The sequence below is a fragment of the Histomonas meleagridis genome (genome assembly GCF_020186115.1).
Source record: "Histomonas meleagridis strain 2922-C6/04-10x chromosome Unknown contig_34, whole genome shotgun sequence".
Classification (NCBI taxonomy): Eukaryota; Parabasalia; order Tritrichomonadida; family Dientamoebidae; genus Histomonas; species Histomonas meleagridis.
Window position 1 is genome coordinate 280,121 of NW_027150875.1, and position 20,705 is coordinate 300,825.

The following is a 20,705-nucleotide window of genomic DNA, read 5'->3' on the forward strand; positions in this document are numbered from 1 at the left end:
TCTTCTGCAAACGGATCTTCATCAACATTAGAGAAGTTCATAGCATTGCTCAACGATATATCAGTATTAACTATATTTTCATCTTTTGCACTTTCTTCAAGATCTAGTTTCCTGCAACGGGAACGAACCAACAAAGCAACAATTACAATAATAACTATAACTACTATAACACAAACGCATGCAACGATAATTATTTGATTCGACTTATTTTGATTGTCATTTTGTTCATTTTGATTAAATACTGTATAATAACCTGAATAATAAGAAATAAATGAAGAATATGCAATAACAGTATATTCATAAGAAATTATGTAAGTTTCAAAATAAGAATACATTGAGCCAAACAAAGAAAACGTAATAGTATTTGTAAAAACAGATTTAGAAAATATTGTTTCTAAAAGCGATTGTGTGAAAATTATACTATAAACAAATGTTTCTTTGAAATGTCTTGAAGGTGTAAATGTATTGGATTGACTAAATGTGTTAGATTGACTAAATGAATTGGATTGTGTGAAAGTATTTGAAAATGTATTTGATTCAGAGAAAGTATTGGATTGAGTGAATGAATTTGACCTTGTGAAAGTATCTGATTGAGAAAAAGTATTGGATTGAGTGAATGAATTCGATTGAGTAAATGAATTTGAGGATGTAAATGTATTTGAAAATGTATTTGAATCTGTAAAGGTGTGAGTTGGCCATGGGTATTGATCACATTCATAAACTGCTGATAATGGCGATATGCTAAGCGCACCAAATGTTGTGTCCTGATATAAATCTGATGTCATAACATATTTTGCTGGCACATTATCAAAAGCATTGGAACTCACATAAGTTGGTGATTCATAACCTGTGAAATAAATACAACTGAGATCGTTACGGTATTGAAATACATAGTTTTGAATTGTTTCGACATTTTTTCCAATGATTAATGTCTTCAATGAAGAACATGAATGAAATGCCGAACTTCCAATAGAATTAATTGTATCAGGAATTGTAATATTAGTTAATGATGTACATGAATGAAATGCAAAATCTTTGATTGAATTAACACTTTCACCAAAATCAATTATTTCTAATTTAGAACATGAGTTAAAGAGAGAACTTTCAATTGTAGTGATTGAATCGGGGATTTTAATATGTACTAATGAAGAACATGAATGAAATGCTGAATTTCCAATTGTCGTGACTGAATTTGGAATTTCTATATTTGTTAATGATGAACATGAATAAAATGCATATGTTCCAATTGATGTAACATTTTCGCCAATAATGACTGTTGTTAAATCAGAGCATGAATAAAATGTATACGTTCCAATTGATGTAACTAAATTTGGTATTTGAATGCTTGTCAATGAACCGCATTCATAAAATGCATATGTTCCGATTGAAGTTAGCTTTTTTCCTAAAATAATTGTTGTTAATTTTGTACATGAATTGAATATGTAATTTCCAATTGTTGTAACCGAATCTGGAATTGTAATATTTGTGAATAATATACATTCAGAAAATGCATAATTTCCAATTGAAGTAACTAAATTTGGTATATGAATATTCGACAATGATGAACATTTAGAAAATGCATATGTTCCAATTGATGTTACATTTTTACCAATAATAGCTGTTTCTAAATCAGAGCATGAACTAAATGCTGAATCTCCAATTTCTGTAACTGCATCAGGAATTGTAAGATTTGTTAATGATGAGCATGAACAAAATGCATATGATTTAATTGAAGTAATAATTTCACAAATAATAACTTCTTCTAAGTTAGAGCATAAATAAAATGTATATGAATCATTTAACGTCACCATCTTCGGAATTACAATATTTAATAATAATTTGCATCCATAAAATGAATATCCACCAATTTTTGAAACACTTTCTCCAAAAATTATGTATTCTGATTTTGAACATGATCGAAATGCTGAGACTCCAATTGATGTAACTGAATCTGGAATTATAATATTTTTTAATGCTGAACATGAATAAAAAGTATAATTCATAATTGAGGTTATTAATTTTGGAATCACAATATTTATAAGTGAAGAACATTGATAAAATGCATAAGATCCAATTGATGTTACAATATTTGGAATTGTAATATTTATTAATGATAAACATGAATAAAATGCATAATCATCAATTATTTGAACTGTATTTGGTAATTCGAATGTTTCATTAGAAATTCCTGGTGGAAAACAAATAATTTTTGTAATATCTTTATTATAAAGAATTCCTTTATTTCCATCAGAATAATTATTATTTTCATCAGATACTTCAGTAGATTTAAGATTTTTACATCCAATAAAAGTTGGCGTTCCAATGGATGTAACTGATTTTGGTATCTTAATTTTGCTTAATGATGAACATGAATAAAATGCATAATATCCAATAGATGTCAAGCTTTCGCCTAAACTAATAGAGGTTAAACTTGTACATGATTGAAAAACATAATTTCCAATAGAAGTGACCGAGTCACCAAAGGTAACTGTAGTCAATTTAGAACAAGATTTAAATGCAGAATTTCCAATTTTAGTGACTGAGCTTGTTATTTCGACAGTAAGCAACGAAATCAATGAAGAAAAATCTCCAGTAGCAATTTCAGTAACGCCACCAGTAATCTTTAAATATTTGGTTGTTAGCAAATATAAAAACTTAAAAGCATAATCCAAACTATTAGATATTGTAAGAGTTTTTGTTAACAGCGAATATCCTTCATACGATTGAGTGAAAAAGAGAATAAATAAAAGGAAAAGATTTTTATATTTAAATTTTTCTTTATTATTGATTTTGTGAAATTTCTTTTGAAAATGAATCTTGTTTTTAAATTTAAAAATAAGTAAACGAAAAATTATTAAAAAAAAAATTTGGCCTGTATAGAAAAATAAGGTAAATATCTAATATCAGTAAAATTATTATGAGCTGTGTCTGCATTTACATAATAACGGTTGGAAATTTCAATTTCATGAATGTTTTGTTGATCGAACATATTAAATTTTGAACTTGAACAAAGGTCATTACTCTTTTTGAACATTTGACATGAAAAAAGTTGAAGTCCCTGATTGCTCATCAAACGCACCCGAGCCCACAAATGACCAATGGATTCAAACATGCTCAATTTGTTGGTGGTTGGATAAATTCAAAAATATTTTTTTTTGACTCAAAATAACTCAACTTTTTGATTGAATTCAAAATATCAATGCATTTCTATGAGAAATTATCGGAGAAAAAAATTCTACACAATTCTTTCACATATTTAAACGTTCTTTCATTTCTTTTCCATAACCGTTTGTGATTTTCGTAATCTTCTGAAAAAATTAATTTCCTGACTTTTTTATAAGTTTACTTTAGAGTAAAAACGCGGCTTTCCATAATAAGTACTTTATATTTTGCAAAATAGGGAAAAATTAATTAATTCTTGAAAGTTAAAATTTTTAATTTAATTAGTTAAACATATTTCCCATAATTTCACATGACCAATGTTTGAATTAGTTCTTAGTTATTGAGATATGAATTAATAATTTCCTTATTGTTTTAAATCTGTCTTATGAAATTCTTCATGAAATGTGGTGATCATTAGCCCTGATTTAATGACATAAACTCAATTTTTTAACAAGCTATGAGCAAAATTCTGAATTTTTTTAAGCATATGCAAATTACATTTAATTTTCCAGTAAAATTTTATTGGAATAAAACATGTGAATAGAATTATTTAAGTTTTTGATTATAAGCTGAAGCAAAAAAGGTTGTGGTACGATAGAAAATCTGGTGATTTGTTGAAGCAAATTGATCTTCGGAAATAGATGAGAACTAGCACCTCTTCTCTTCGGAACATTAAAAACTCCAAGTCAAGATGGGGTTAGGAACTAATTTATCAAGTAAACTATTCAATAAAAATGCAACAAACGTGTAAAAACGTTGAATATTTTACATGTAAAATGATCGTCAGCTATTGAAATTCTAAAGCTTTTTTAAAATGCCAAACCCAAAGAAAAGCAATAAAATGCTTATGTTATTACACATTTGGCAGAAATTTAGAAATATATCATGAAAATAAAGAATATATTTTAATTTCGAAAAATTAGCATGTTACCACCTACATAAAAAATAAGGAAATTTCCTTATTCGTATCATACAAAAAAATATTAAAGTGCACAAAACTGATAAGCTATAATTTATTGAGAAAAATGTATTTAAAATGAACTCTTGTAAAAATTCCTGCCCAAAAAAAGTCAGTGGGAAAAAAACGGTTATAAAGGTTTAGACAAAAGGAAGATGCAAGAAGAAACCCTAATTAAACTCTTGATTCTTGGAGAATCTGCTGTTGGAAAAAGCTGCCTTCTCCTCCGTTTTGTTGATGATAAGTTTAATGAAACCTTCCTTACAACCATTGGTATTGATTTTAAAGTTCGTCACATGGAAATTGATGGAAAAAAAGTAAAACTTCAAATATGGGACACGGCTGGGCAAGAAAAGTTCAAAACAATCACTAAAGCTTATTACAGAGGAGCAAATGGAATTCTTATTGTATTCGATCTTACAAACCGAGATTCGTTCGAACAAACAAAAAATTGGATGGACTCAATCACGGAGGCAATGTCAGATCCTGTTGACATTGTTCTTGTTGGAAATAAATGTGATATGGATCGGAAAATTTCACGCGAGGAAGCAGAAACAAAAGCAAAGGAATTTAATGTACCATACTTCGAAACGTCTGCTAAAGAAAATATTAACATTGATGCAACATTTTTGGAATTAGCAAAAATGATTCTTAAACGAAAGGAAACTGCAGTTGATACAAATGTAAATGTCAACAAAAAAGAACCAAGGAAAATAGATATAACAAAATCAAAAAGCTCTGGTAAAAAATGCTGTAAATAGGTGATCCTAAACCAGCGATTTGAAATATTCATTTTTTCTTGTAATGGTTTTTGCCATGTGTTTTATAAAAGAATATTTTTTGCTTATCATCATTTGTTTCTTATTGATTTTTATTGCTTGATTCTGTAGGAAAAGTTCCAAAATTTTCGATTATGATGGAATTTGGAATAATAATATGCAAAAATATGTCATTACGAAGTGTAAAATATTCCATCCATATTATTAATGTTTAACTTAAGTTTATATATGAAATTGGTTATTTAATTTTTACTTTGAGAAGTTTTCAAAGTTTATAAAAGCATATTTTATATTAAATTTTTATAAATGAAAATCTTTTTTGTTTGCATAAAAAAAGCTTAAATATCATTATTTGAATGTTTAGCTTATACGATTACCTGATTGGAAATACCATAAGTCAATCATTCAATCCTTTACTTAAGAAAAATAATGTTTGTTGGAAAATTGAATCCTTTCTTTAATTTTTTATAACTATATTTATGGTTCATTTCTTCCTAAAAAAAGAAAAAAAAAAATTAAAAATAATGAAGTAATTACAACTTTATTAAATGAATGGCTAATATTGCAATTATTCTATTTCTTAAACATTTATTGTTAAATATGAATTTTCCGAAACTTCGAAAGTTAAATTTTTAGGTATTTTTCCTGTATGGAAATTCTTTTATTATAAATTCTACATTATTTTTTTTCAAAAAAACATTGCATTTAACGGATGTTCATCAATAAAAACTATTTATCATTGTTAATTTGACCCATTTTTTGTAATTAACACAAAGATTTCATATTATTCGAAATCAATAATTTAATTTTGTAAGTTTTTATTTATCAAAAAAATCCATTTATTGAATCTTCCAAATGTAAATTCCACCTTCTTCGCCTACAGACACGATTATTGATTGGTCAGGCGAAAATATTGCATTTCTAATATTTCCACAATGTCCTTTTCCAACGTACGCCAATTCGCCTGTTTGGAAATCCCAAACTTTCACCAGTTTATCATCACCTCCTGTTACGAACAAAGTACCATCAGGTGATATACATACAGATTTAGGTTGTGCATTAATTGAAGCTTCAAGTTCTCTAATTATAGAACCATTAAAACTATCCCAAAAAATAATTCTTTTATCACTTGAGACTGTTATCAATATTTCTGTCTCTTGATGTAAATCAGCACCATTAAAGAATGCTTGTCCTATGAATCTTTGCTTACTAATTAACTTTTGGGTGTCCCAAATGATTACACTCCCATCAAACGATGACGATACGAATTCGTTACCATCTTTTGAGAACTTTATTTGCGTTATCTTTTGGTGGTGTTCTTTCAGCGTCTTAACAAGATTATGGTTTCTTGGACCTATATTCCAGATACAAATGTCACCATTCATACCACCGGATACAGCCATCGAACCATTTGTAGCAATTGATGTGACACCATTTAAATGTGCATCATTAATGGTCCACATTTCACGACCAGTTTCAGGAGTGTAACTTTTAATTTTACCATCAGCCCAGCCAGTAATAATCATTTTGCCATCGGCTGGTACACTGATACATAAACATTCACTTCGAGCAATATCAACACGAAGTAATTCTTGATAGGTCCTACTATTCCATACATGAAATCCTCCAATTGAACAAGTAACAAAAAGGTCTGAACTTCTTTCTGGAAAGAAAACGTCATCAATTGCAGCACTATGACCTTTAGAAAGAACTTTCGGCTTAAAGTCATCAGTGTTAATAGAAACTATATCACTTTCACTTGTGCCACAAAGGATTTCATCATTTGTACCTTTGACCATTGAACATGACGTGACTTTGCCTTTGAGTGTTGTTGACGCAATTAAACTCAAATCTTTGCTATCAAGTACAGCTATAACACCACTACCACTTCCTACGACAATATCTCCCCATGGCGATACTTCTAATGATGCAATGCCTTCACCAAGCATTTTACGTGGCCCAGTGCACATAAGTTTTTGTGATACGTTGTATACTTTAAGGACATCGCCAGTTGTTGTTCCACAATAAACATATTGATCTTTTGAATCGAGTTGTATACATGTGATAATGCGTTTAACTTGGTCAAGTTTCGCATCCTCAGCTGTGATTTTGATGTTACGTTCATCAATAGTCCAATATCGAAGATTTAAATCTCCTCCTGATACAAAAGTGGTATCGCTTGTGTTGGAAAAACAGACTGCACGTGCATTACCAGTGGAACCTATGGTAGCTTGCTGACCTGTAAAACCTTTTCCACGTGAAATGTCCCATATAACTATTCGATCATCTCCACCAAGTGAAGCTAAGTACTTATCTGTTTTGGAAAATGACAAACATTGAACAGAATCTCTGTGCATCTTCCATTGATAAAGTTTTGTAAGAGATTTGAAATCCCATAAAATAATACAGCTTTCTTGATCAATTGGTGAAAATTGTCCAGACGCAATGTATTTCCCTGTACGAGAAACAGAAACTGCTGTGATTTCACTGGTATGTCCTGATAAAAATCGTTGTGTGGCAGGTTTACCTTTTTCCATAACAACGAGAATAGAACCTAAAGGATAAACAATATGTTTTCCATTTGGATGAGCTACAAGGCCACCTCGAACATTACCTGAGAATCCGATTGTGGAGCAAAGTTCCAATTCGGACATTTAAAGATAACGAACATTTTTGACAAAGTTTGCTTGAAATTATCGTACAAATTATAAAAATTATTTTTTGTTTATTTCTTTCTTTGTAATGTAATGATATGGTTTGTTAACCTGGAAACAGTTACTTCTGTTGTGATAATTTGATCGCGAAGGAAAACTAAATTATCTTCGACTTCAGCAATTTGTTTATCTAGATTTTCTAAGTTCTGAGATAGAAGTTCTTCTGCTTCATTAAATGGATATTCAACCATTAAGTTAGCGCCAAGCCAAAGTGCAACTGTTTTATCATTCTTTAGTTTAGCAGTTCCATAAAGTCCATCAGCTAGTTGGAAATGTGTAACTGATTCATTTTGATAGTTTTGTGATGCAATTTTTCGAACTGCATCAAGATTTCCGGCAACGTCAGGTCTGTTAGCTTTAAGTTGTTGACGTTTTTCAATTAGATGTTGCTCAAGGATACGGTATTTTGTTAACATTTCTTGTTTTTCTTGAAAAACAGTGTTTGCTTTTTCCATTGTGGGTGCTACAGATGCAATATCATCAATAAATTCTGCTTTTGGAATTCCAAGAGGTGTTTTGCTTTCAGACATGCTAAGTATAGCCGAACATAGTCTCTCAATTTTGCCGACGGTTTTTTTTGTGGAAAATTTGTCACTTGGGTTTTCTCCAGCACTTTTCAGTTGATCTCAGAATGGCTGAATATCCTCCAAAGCGAATTATCCCAAAAAGAAATTACATCAGAAGGAAGAAATACTTAAATGATTGCATATCACAGATAAAGACTGTTATCCAGTTTATAAATATGGTTCGTGGAACTACAATATCACCACAGGATTGCCAAAACCAAGCTGAAAACCATGCTCAAACGATAGAAGCTGTGTGCTGGTCACCACACTCTAAGATTTCTGCCCTAGATTACCAAAAATTAATGAATGCAAAAACACAGGAACTTTGCTGGACGTTGCTCAAGAAATCTCTTCCTCCATTTAAAATCCAACAGATACAAAAGATGGTTATTCCTCAAATTCAGGAAAAATCTCCGACCCCTTCTAGTTTTCCTATTCCAATTATTGATTCACAAACTCAAAACCAGCCTACCGTTATAAACCAGACGCCGCCACTTCCATACGGGTATCCTCTTAATCCAATGGATAATGATCTAAACTTTGATATAGATTTCCGATCAAATAATCCTAGTTTTTTACAATATAACGATACAAGTGAAATGTCACTCCAAAACATTCAACAGTGCTTTGATCAACCTATTGATAACGATTTCCCTCCTTTGTCAATTTAACTTTTTTCTAATAAACAACGCATACTAACATTTCGGGGTACTCCACGATTATAAACCATTGAATCAAATTCGTTATTTAAAAATATGAAAGCTGAGGTAACCCCTCATTCTCCAGAAAACTTGAATTTCCTTTTGTGCGGAAAAATGCCAATCATTAGGAAAACTCAAAGCAATCAAGCAAAGGAAAGATTACCAGAGATTGTTGATTATGATTTTTCTGCTTTTCCAAAAGAAATAAAGCAAATTCAAGAAAGCACTAGTAGGAAACCCAGATCTAAATTTAGTACACGCCAAATTCCAACACAAAGATCAAACGATCTCAAAAAATATAATGAACTTTGCAAAGACAAAGAATTTAGAGAAAAAGTTAGCTCATACCTTACAGCATACGAAAACAATCATGCAAGGAAAACTCTTCAAATTCATAGAGATTGGGAAGAACTATATATGCATCCATTAATGGAAGAAATGAAAGAAAAACTACAAGGAGAGGAATATGACGAATTTAAGGAAACAAGAAGAATGGCAGAAACTTCATTGGGAGTTCGTTCAGAATATAATCCACTTGGTGATATTGAAGCATCATCCCTTCCAAACATAAAATTATCAACAAGAAAATGCGATGACAGAGTACATAAGTACAAAAAACATCTTCTTACAGAGAAAAGGTTGACAAAAATTGTTGAAAATAGTAATGGCACACAAACACCCAAAAAAAGAAAAGAAAAATATTTGGATTTCGATGCATGGAAACTCCTACCAGAAACAAGGTTTGCAATTACACCTAATGGGGAACCTATTAAAAAAGGAAGAAAAACATTTCCCGAAAGAAACAAATGTCAAATCGATTTAAGTCAATTTTAGTTTTTGTTTGCTAAATAAAATGTTTGACCATCAAAAATTTTAACATAAAGGAAGGAAACTATCAATGGAATTTATTTAAATTTTTTTTTAAGATATCAATTTCATGTTTATATAAAAATATTATTTTAGTAAAATAATTTTATTGTTATCAAAAGTACCACTGGCCCAATGGATAAGGCGTGTGCCTACGGAGCATGAGATTCCAGGTTCGAGTCCTGGGTGGTACATTTTTTTGATTTTTCAGTTGCAAGTATTTTTAAGTCGAGAAAATGACATCACCGGAATCATCATCCCTGATAATCGAAAAAATTTTTTCGGAGATAAATAATTTCGAGATAATTTCTCCAGAAATCATCGATACGCTATACAGAACATAGCAGGAACACCCTTAGAACGACCCCAATACATCTAGAGGTATCATTAGTTCCAACGGAGAAATTTCGAAAAATGTGATAAATTCACCCATCACAGAATTACTTCAATTTAGTACCTACAACCTTATTCCACCACAAAACATATTCCCATGTTTGTTTTATCCACTTTGTCAACGAATTTATTATACATTTTCAGAATGCATCAAACATGCATATTTGGAAGAAGAGCATGTTCCACAAGAAATCAACCAACTAAAACGTTTCTTACCTCACGAACTTACATTATACGCTTGTTTGTATGAAAGATTAAAATTCCAAGTTCCAAATATTATCAACAATTTAATACCATTTTCATTTTATACTCATGAAGAAAATTTTGCTATACGTAAATGTCCTTTACCAAATTGTAATTATTTTATCAAAAACCCTGATGATTTTCGACAGCATTTCGCCGATCACATAAACCAGTTAAAAATTTTAAATTTGCAACCAACGGTTATATTTGGTCGATAATTATTAGTCATGTTAAAATTCGTAACGAAATCCTTACAGTTAGAGAATTTCTTGGAATTCCAGATACAAATATTTTAATACCAAGAAACGTTATTAGTAATAATTCTAACATTCCAATTTTAATTTTATTAAGAAACATTGATTTCAATTTTAATAACTCCCCACCTTGGTTAGGATTAATTAATAGAAACATGGGTTTAACAGTTCCAGGTCTACCAGTTCAATTCATAGATGGTGGTTTAATTATAGATAATATTGACTTAAACAACATGAGTAATATCCCTTAAATTTCTCTTAACAATGACCCTAGAGTCAAATAAATTACAAATAATGAAGAACTAATCAATTGTGAAGTATGATTCGATTCCAATTATTGAAGAAGTAAGTGATGAGTTAATAATTAAAAATGAGTTAAGTGATAGATTATATCTTTTATTCTACACATATTAGAGAATAACTTTAGAAACAATTCTGGAAATTATAATCATGTTCATACAAATGAAAAAGAAGTTAAAATTATAATACCAGAAGTTTCTATTGAACGTGAAATAATTTCTATCAGTATCCCGGGAACTAAAATTACATTATTTAATCAAGAAATTAGTATTCCTGCTTATTCTATGGCACAAGTGCCAGTCAATATATAAATTCATAATAATCGATTAATTCAACGTGATATAGAATATCCCATAGATATACCGAATTATGTTAGAAATCCAACTACATTCGAAATAGGTATTCCAGATTATCATAAATATCAAGTACCAATTGAGAAACCAGAGTTTAATATAGTTAAAAGTAAAATTGATGTTCCAGTTGAAACACCTAATTTTATGTTTGAACAAAAAGATATATCAATACCAATTGAAAAACCAAAATATCAATTAGTAGAAAGGAAAATTGATGTTTTAGTTGAAATCCCAAAGATAGATTTATACGAAAATCGGATCAAAATGGATATAGATGTCATGAAATATGATTTTAAAGATATTTCAGAACCCATAAATATACCAAGACACAATTTCAATATCATACCAAAACAAATCGACATTGATATACCAATACCAAACTTTAGATTTAATAATAATGTAAACTTACAGCAACAACAACAACAAAATGATCAATTAACATATGAAGGGATTAATCAAGATACTCGAAATATTATTCAAAATACAAATCATGATAATGAAAATAATATAAATGTCACACAGAATACAAATAATAATAACAATAATGAAAGGAATAATCATGATAATGAAGAAAATAATAGAGAATTATTACACAAACCGGAAGATTTAATTGTAGAGTTAAGGAATGTTAATCCTGAAAAAGATTCAAAAGAAATAATTGATAAATGGACTTCTTATAATATTAATAATGTTTCAGATTGAATAGATGATAATAAACCCTTGGAAAAACATTATATTACAAACTTAATAGTTATTAAAAGGTAATGGCCAGATGTTAATACATTCGTCTGTCCACATGCATGTGGGTTCGCAACACATTCTAATACATTATTATATATACATCAAAGAGAAGTTCATAATAAAATATCAAAAGGTAATCAAATATTAGAAACAATTGGATCAATTATTAATAAGAAAACATTTTGGAAAATTATCACATTTGAAAGTAATGGTGATAAAAGGAAAACTTATCGAAAAACATTATGGAATCGTTATTGTCCAAGTCGTAAATATATAGGTGACTTAAAAACAGGATTAGCTAATCATGTTCAAAAAGTTCATCCACAATACAACAAAGATAAAAACATTTATGGTTGGTTTTGAGCAATGATTATACAATGGGTGATACATCCGTTGAAAAGAAACCCACCAACTATAAAGAAATTGTTCGAGTCCGAAAAGATTAAAGAATGCAATTATTGCAGAGCCATTGGAACCTCAATAAATAATATAGGTTTACATGCTAAATTGATGCATGGTGCATCTAGAGTAGAAGGAAATCAAGGAAAATTTGTAGATGCTATTGCTAAATATTACATTAATAAAGAATTAACAGAAGATAAAAGATTTATCAAATCTAAATGTAAAGAGAATGAAGAAGAAATGAAGAACATTGGAGAAAGAATTAAAAGAGCTGAAAATGAACCTATCAACATACAACAACCAATACAACAAAATCAAATAAATAACAATAACGATGATAATAATAATGAAGAAATAATTAATAGAAGAAGAGAAAGTGAAGGAGAACAAAGACTAAGAGATATAAGAATGATTCAAAGAATTGAGAACAATGTTATAATTAATCAACAAATAGAAGAAGTTAATAATAATAATGAAGGAGTTCGACAATCACAAAATCAAAATGAAGAAGAAATTATTCCAAATATTACTATCATTAAAAATAATAATAAACCTAATAATCTAGAACAAGAAAATATAGATAATTAATAAAACAAAGCAAAGAAATGGATCAAGAAATGTGAACGAGAAAAATTGAATGGAATCAGCTTACCTGTATGTACAGATAAGATTAAAAGATTTTTAAGTAAATCTATAAGTAAATTATCAAAGAAAAAAATTATTCCATTAATGAAGAAGATTAAAATTAAAAACAACTATCAAATTAATGATCAAAAATGGTTAATAATGGAAGGAATAATAGCAAAAATGATTCTATCTATTGAAAAAACTATTCGAACAGTTTTAAAGATCCCAATTAACAAAATGTTACGAAGACGACCAATTCTAAACAAAAACAATAATAACGAAGAAGAACTAAGAAGAGAAAGAATTAGTTATGAAAAAGAAAGAGATATTACGGATTTCAATTCAAATATTGAGAAATATCTAAAATAGAATAATCGAGAACAAAATCAAAATATTATAAACAGTATATCTATTATTATTGAAAATAAATTAGTAGGTATTTTACATAAATTAGATGATGATTTTATTAACAGAACATTCGGAGGAAGAGAAATTCAAGATATTAGATATTTTATAAATGAATAAGAAGGATTTCGAAATATGGAATTTCACTGGATTAAGAATACATTAGAAGATGAAATTGCTACCAGAAGTGATATTTTAAGTGAAAAATATAAAGAGAAGATACAAAATTTATATCAAGTAGATCCTAGAAAATGTATCAATTGGCATATCTGTAAAAATCCTTCACCAGAATGTCCTTTAACTTTAAATCAATTTGAAGACTTCTTCAAAAATGAATGGAACTCTAAGATTGATTTTCATCCACCTAATAATGATTCTAAATGGAATTTGAATAATTGTTCTGAAAAAACAGATATAGATTTATTAATTACTATGTTATTAGATAAAGATAGAATTAAAGAAGTCATTAGATCTAAATCAAATTTAAGTGCTCATTCTATGGTGATATTTCTAATACAATTTGGAAATCTAATATTAATATTACATCTAAAATTATTAAATATATAGTTTCTTATATGATTTTATATGAAAGAATTCCAGCAAGTTGGAAATCATCAAAAACTATTTTATTATATAAAAAAGGAGCACCAAAAGAATTAAGATCTTGGAGACCAATTAGTATCTCTAATACTTTATATTGAATTATCTTTTGTTTGTTTTCAAAATGTATTCAAGATATTAATTATATAATCAATATCATCAATAGAGTTCAAAAAGGATTTAAAGAAAGAATTAATGGAGCAGCAGAACATATTGAAACAATTAATGAATTAATTTTCAAATGCCAGAAGAAAGAAACAAAGTATTTATATTACAGCTTTAGATTTCACTAATGCTTTTGGTACAGTACCTCATGTATTAATTACTTGAAAGCCAAAGGTTTTCCAGATAAATTTATTAATATTATTGAAAATTCTTATGAGAACTCATACACGAAAATATTTTATAAAGGAACTAATTTTAGACCAATATTCGTCAAAAGAGGTGTAAAACAAAGATGTCCTTTATCACCTACATTATTTAATTTATGTTTAGAATCGTTATTAAAAGCAATTCAAATTAAAAATAAAAATGATGGTATATTAATTGAAGACGAAATCAATTATGAAATACTTAGATTCAATATTCAAGCGTATGCAGACGACGTTATTTTAATGTCTAGTTCAGAAGAAGGTATGAATAACATGTTAAATACAGTTGAAAAGTTTTGTAAATTTTCAGGAATGGAATTAGCAACTAAAAAATGTAAATCTCTATATTATACTTATACTGATGAAACAAGAAATACATTAAACATTAACTTAAAAATTAACAATGAAATTATTTTCCGGATTTCTTTATTTTTTTATATATTGAATATTTAGGAATCCCAATAGCTTGTAATAGAGTCATTATTAAAGAGAAACATTTTAGATTAATTATTAATGAAATAAAGAACCAAATTACTAAAATTATGGAATCTCCATTAAAGATTACTCAGAAGATAGATTGTATTAAACTATTTACACCAAAGTTTGATTATATTCTATCAAATAGTGTTTGTCCGTTAAATGAATTAATAGAAAATAAACAAATATATTAGAGGATGCATTAATAAATTATGTAAATCTAAAGGTATTCCTATTAATTATTTTCACACGAATCGGAGAGATGGAGGATTAGGTATGAAAAGTTTATATGAAAGATACCAAATACTTACAATTAGATATATATTGCGATGGAATATTCTAAAGATATTATTATTCGGAAATTTATTAATAAATGGAAAAAAATGAAACAGATTATAGAAAACTTATCAAAGATGAAGAAAGTCCTTATCTTAATTTTAGATTTGATGATCAAAACAATTTAATTCGCACTGAAAGAAACAAAGAAAATTGTTTATATATTACCACATTAAAAATTCTATCAAACTTACAAATTATTCTTATTATTGACGAAGAAGATGAAAGTATTAAATTAGGAGATTTTGAAGATGAGATAGTCGAACAAAATGTCGAATCGGACGATATTCTAGAGCGATTGAACCAATTAATCTGTGTTAGACACAGAAATGCTCTAATTTCATCTGATTTTAAAAAACATACGTTCAATACTCTCATCGATTCGAAGACTTCAAATTATTTCTATACTTAATGCAAATATTTAATTAGTGATACTCTAGCTAAATTTATAATATTAAGTAGAACCAATAATTAAAGCACTGGTGAAATATTACATAAAAATAAACCAGAAGTATTTGACGGTACATGTCATAGATGTCATAGTTATTCAAATGATTCGTTAATGCATAGATTAAATGGTTGTCATATAATTAAAAGTTGGTTTACACCTAGACATAATGCAATCTTAAGAGAGTTATTAAAAGCATTAAAGAAACAGATAGAGAGAATAAACTAATTATTAATTATGATAAACCTATTAAAAAGAATCAATTAAGATTACCAGATAGATCTAAAAGATTAAAACCAGATGCTTGGTTCTTCACAGATAATATATTAAATATTATTGAGATTAATTGTCCCTATGGAAGTCTTAAAAATACGGATGAAGGTTAAATTAACTCATTAGTAATTAGAAGAATAGAAAAACTAGATAAATATAACAATCTAGTTGAAGATTGTAACAATATATTCAATTTTACCACCAATCTTTATGTAATAATTGTCTCATCATTAGGTGCAATACCTAAAGAAACCTATGAAGATATCAAAATATTATTACATAACGACAAATATAAAGCGAAGTTAACATCCAAAAGATGCTCAATGGTAGCTTTAAGAGAATCCTCTAAAATCTATAGAAAATGGGGTACATATAATATCAGGGATAATATAACCAATGAAGAAAATATAGCAGAACAAAATGAAGAAGAAGTCGAACACAACGGTGACACGGATGATGATTTCGACAATGATAACACAGACGAAGATCTGAACATTGGAGGTGAAGATCTGAACATCGAAGATGAAGATTCGATTATCGAAGACGAAGATACGAATGAAGAAAGTTTAGAAGATGCATACATAAGTGCTGTTTTAAAATAATTTCAATAATTTCCAAATATTGTTTTGAAATATAAAATTATTAAAATAAATATTAAGCAAAACAAATGAATATTTTTAGCATTAATATCAATTCCTTCTTTCTCAAGAAGTAATTTAACTATTTCTATGTGACCATTCCAAGATGCTCTAATAAGTGCTGTATTAAATAATATGAATAATTTCCAAATATTATTTTAAAATAGCAAATTATTAAAACAAATTATAAACGTATCAAATGAATATCTTTAATATTAACATCAATTCCTTTTTGTTCAAGAAGTAATTTAACTATTTCTATATAACCATTATAAGATGCATTCATAAGTGCTGTTCGGAATAATGAAAATATTTTTTAAATATTATTTTTAAATATCAAATTATTAAAATAAATACTAAATAAAACAAATAAATATTTTTAGCATTAATATCAATTCCTTTGTGTTTAAGAAGTAATTTAACTATTTCTGTGTGACCTTTTGAAGATGCCCAAATAAGTGCTGTTTCAAAATATTTATATAAATTCCAAATATTATTTTGAAATATAAAATTATTAAAATAAATTTCAAATAAAATAAATAAATATTTTTAGCATTAACATCAATACCTTCTTGTTCAAGAAGCAATTTAACTATTTCTGTGTTACTTTTTTCAAATGCTTTTATAAGTGCTGTATTAAATTATTTAAATAATTTCCAAATATTATTTTGAAATATCAAATTATTAAAATAAATATCAAATGAAACAAATAAATATTTTTAGCATTAATATCAATTCCTTTTTGTTCAAGAAGTAATTTAACTATTTCTGTATATCCATAATAAGATGCTTTAATAAGTGCTGTATAAAATATTATAAATAATTTCCAAATATTATTTTGAAATAAAAAATTATTAAAATAAATATTAAATGAAAGAAATAAATATCTTTAACATTAATGTCAATTCCTTTTTGTTTTAAAACGTATTCAACAAGTTCAATATTTCATGATTCAGATGAGAATACCAATATATCATGAAGAAGCAATTGAATGATCTTTAAGAAAATACTCAACTAAAAAAATATTTCCAATATTTGCTGCTTCATTAATAATATCATCATTTATTTTCATTCCCTCTTTGAGTAAAAATGAAAATATTTCATAATTATAATATAAAATACAATGTTTTCCTAATTCTTCTAAATTATTAATTTCTTTTAATTTGTTATCATAAAAATATTTAAAGATATCATTTCGATGAAATTGAATTGCTGCTTCATATGCATCTTTAAATGTTGAATGATTTTGCTCACACAAATGAATGATTTCTTCATTTCCGCCTGCAATTGCATATTTACCTGTGTTTTCTATTTTTGCACCATTTATAAGTAAATATTTAAAACATTTAACTGATCCAAAAAATGCTGCATAATCAATTAATGTAACATTTTCTTGATTAACAAAATCACATCTTTCATAAAGTGATGGTTCAATTTTCTGGTTAAAATCAAATTTTGTTTGTGATGATATTTCTTGAAGTTTTTCTATTTCATCATTTCGAATTATTTTCTCAATTTCATTTGGATTATGTCCTTCTTTAACATATTTCTTATGTAGTTCCCAAGCATTATTTGAAAGTTCTTCATAATTTACAAAATAATGTTTCCTTAAATGGATTGCTAATTTTTCTTTAGACATGTGATGTACAAAAGAAGCACTCTGATTGTTTTTTACAATGTTTGGTTCAAGAAAATTATGTTCAATCATAGCTTCAAGTAGATAAGATGATTCATCTGTATGTTTATTATCAAGAAATCTCCCAAATACATCAAATATATTAGATTTGATTTTATTACTCTCTTCAAATGTTCTTATTTCTTTTGTAATATTAAAAAATAAATCTACATTATTATTTTTAATTCCAATGGAGTAACATATCATTTGAATAATAATTATATCATAAGACAAAGGATGGATTTCATCAAATTTGTTGATTATTAAGCCCAAAGATCGAGAGAAATTTTCTTCATTCAAACTGAAAATTGCTTGATTTATTGATAGAACTGTTTCCCATTCGTAATGCTCCTTTGGTTTCATGTGAAAAAACGAACAATTTCAATTTTTACAATTTTTTTTACATTAATCTGAAAATTTGAATTAAAACTTCAATACTTTACCACAAATGCTTTAGCTAAAACTTTGGTCACCTTTCAAAAATAACGGAAATATCAATTCAAATTTGAATTAAAACTTCAATACTTTACCACAAACAAATTTGTAGTTTTCAAAAACAAAATTTCTCACAAAAAGTTAATTTGGCGCCCTTCCATTGTAAATTATAAACAAAATAGAAATCGATTCGAATGTTCTCTTTGATTTAATATATAAGGAAATGTCACCTGAAATTTTGGCAAATTTAATAAATTCACTGAAATACGCAAAAGTGACAGATTCACAAATTTTGAAATTTATCCCTTTTTGTGAAAAGCAAATCCTTAAATGGAATGAAGAAAATTATTCTGTGCATTTAGCAATTTCAAATGTTATTGATAAGATGATCAATTTTAATGAAAGTTATGTTTTAGGTTTGTTACTATTAATTAATGATGTACCTAAAACAAGATTAAATACCGCAAAAAGTTTTTCGTTGTTGTTTGACCATGAGTTTATGAATGAAATTGAGTTGTTCGAATTATTAATTTCGAAATTGTCAAACGAACAATTGAAACATTTGTTAAGTATTTGGTTGGATTTGATCGAAAAACGAAATTTAGAGAAAAATAGAGAAATATTAACATTCTTTGTAGATGAGTTTTTTGTGGTGAGAAAAGTATTGAATGCAAAGAATATAAAATTGGAATTTGAGGAATTCATGAACGGAAAAATTTCTGAAATAAGAAATACATTGGTGGAAAAGATTAAATCTGTAAATTTATGAATGTTGTGATTTAATAAAAATTTGTTTTTTAAAAATTCTAATTATAAATATTTAAGGGTCGCGTCCTTAGAAAGTTGTAATGAGATCTTATAAGAAAATACTTTCTAAGATGATATTAAATAGATAAAACTTATTTAATGAAGTTAAAATTATTCATAAGTTCTAATAAGAGCGACACAATTATCAACAACAGCTAAAATCCAAATGGAACTTGTTAAAATGAAAACTAATTTTGCAAATGAAAAAAGGAAAATTTACTCATTTTTTGCAAAGAACTTTAGTTATATGAATGATCGGAATAAAAATTAAATGAAGAAAATTATAAAATTTGTGTAACTAAAGGATCACAATAATTACAAAGTATATTTAAACAATACAAACTACTAGATATAAATGTTAGGAACAAGAATAAACGGAATTATTACTTCGTACAAATAATAAAGAGCATATCTACCGCCATAAAAATTAAATGTATAAATTCCATTAGATACAATTCCCCAACTCATTAACGCTGAAGTTGTTTCTTCGATTTTGAAGAAAGAAATTGGAAAGATAAATATTAAAAGAACAAAGAAAAACAAAGAAAATCGAATATATTTCGGTAAGCTAGAAATCCGATTTTGTATTATACAAAAACATCCCAAAATCAATGGACGCCAATGTGATTTTTCTTCAAATGAATTGTGAATCCATCAATTTGATCAGTAAATTTGAAAATTTTGATTGGAAAAGTGACAAACAAAATAATGATAACAGAAATAATAAATCCTGTAAGATATGATATCGAAGGTTCATCAATATAAGGTTCTTCTTTAAAGCTTTCGATCGAGTCGCCAACCGTAAAAGTGAATCTATCGTTCCAATCGCCAATCAATTTCATATCATATGTCCCTTTTGATAGGTTTACAGTATCGGTGCAAAGGAAAACGCCATCTTCAAGCTTCTTGTTGCATTTAAGTGTTTTCTCTTCACCATCTTGAATTTGATATTTCAAGTTTTGTGGTTGTTGACAAAATGATATGGCTCTTATTTCTTTTATGTCCTTGAAAAATAATTATAACTATTTGCTTGATAATCAGGAATTGGATTTGTCATTACAGAATAACATGTTTTATCCAAAGTCAACTGGTGATACGAAATCGCATTATTATCAACTGTTATCAAACCTATTTGATTATCCCTAAACAAAGGAGTTCCAATGATTTCAAGTGCATTTCC

The 20,705-nt window shown here is 27.6% G+C and overlaps 6 protein-coding genes across 6 annotated transcripts; 4 read left to right on the forward strand and 2 right to left on the reverse strand.

The window, feature by feature from the left end:
* Positions 1 to 4,275: 4,275 nt before the first annotated feature.
* Positions 4,276 to 4,881, forward strand: GO595_005465 (ras-related protein Rab-13; the record flags this gene model as incomplete). The annotated part of the gene is made up of 1 exon (XM_067918711.1): positions 4,276 to 4,881. One exon carries the CDS (start codon positions 4,276 to 4,278, stop codon positions 4,879 to 4,881), a length of 606 nt encoding a protein of 201 aa, XP_067774415.1.
* An 857-nt stretch (positions 4,882 to 5,738) lies between these two features.
* GO595_005466 (cilia- and flagella-associated protein 52) lies at positions 5,739 to 7,553 on the reverse strand (the record flags this gene model as incomplete). Its single annotated transcript, XM_067918712.1, has 1 exon — positions 5,739 to 7,553. One exon carries the CDS (start codon positions 7,551 to 7,553, stop codon positions 5,739 to 5,741), a length of 1,815 nt encoding a protein of 604 aa, XP_067774416.1.
* Positions 7,554 to 7,624: 71 nt separating this feature from the next.
* On the reverse strand, positions 7,625 to 8,143 carry GO595_005467 (prefoldin subunit 3; the record flags this gene model as incomplete). Its single annotated transcript, XM_067918713.1, has 1 exon — positions 7,625 to 8,143. One exon carries the CDS (start codon positions 8,141 to 8,143, stop codon positions 7,625 to 7,627), a length of 519 nt encoding a protein of 172 aa, XP_067774417.1.
* Positions 8,144 to 8,355: 212 nt separating this feature from the next.
* GO595_005468 (uncharacterized protein) lies at positions 8,356 to 8,850 on the forward strand (the record flags this gene model as incomplete). The annotated part of the gene is made up of 1 exon (XM_067918714.1): positions 8,356 to 8,850. One exon carries the CDS (start codon positions 8,356 to 8,358, stop codon positions 8,848 to 8,850), a length of 495 nt encoding a protein of 164 aa, XP_067774418.1.
* An 84-nt stretch (positions 8,851 to 8,934) lies between these two features.
* Positions 8,935 to 9,714, forward strand: GO595_005469 (uncharacterized protein; the record flags this gene model as incomplete). Its single annotated transcript, XM_067918715.1, has 1 exon — positions 8,935 to 9,714. The coding sequence occupies one exon, from the start codon at positions 8,935 to 8,937 to the stop codon at positions 9,712 to 9,714; it is 780 nt and encodes a 259-aa protein (XP_067774419.1).
* A 6,579-nt stretch (positions 9,715 to 16,293) lies between these two features.
* On the forward strand, positions 16,294 to 16,572 carry GO595_005470 (uncharacterized protein; the record flags this gene model as incomplete). The annotated part of the gene is made up of 1 exon (XM_067918716.1): positions 16,294 to 16,572. One exon carries the CDS (start codon positions 16,294 to 16,296, stop codon positions 16,570 to 16,572), a length of 279 nt encoding a protein of 92 aa, XP_067774420.1.
* Between the last annotated feature and the right edge of the window lie 4,133 nt (positions 16,573 to 20,705).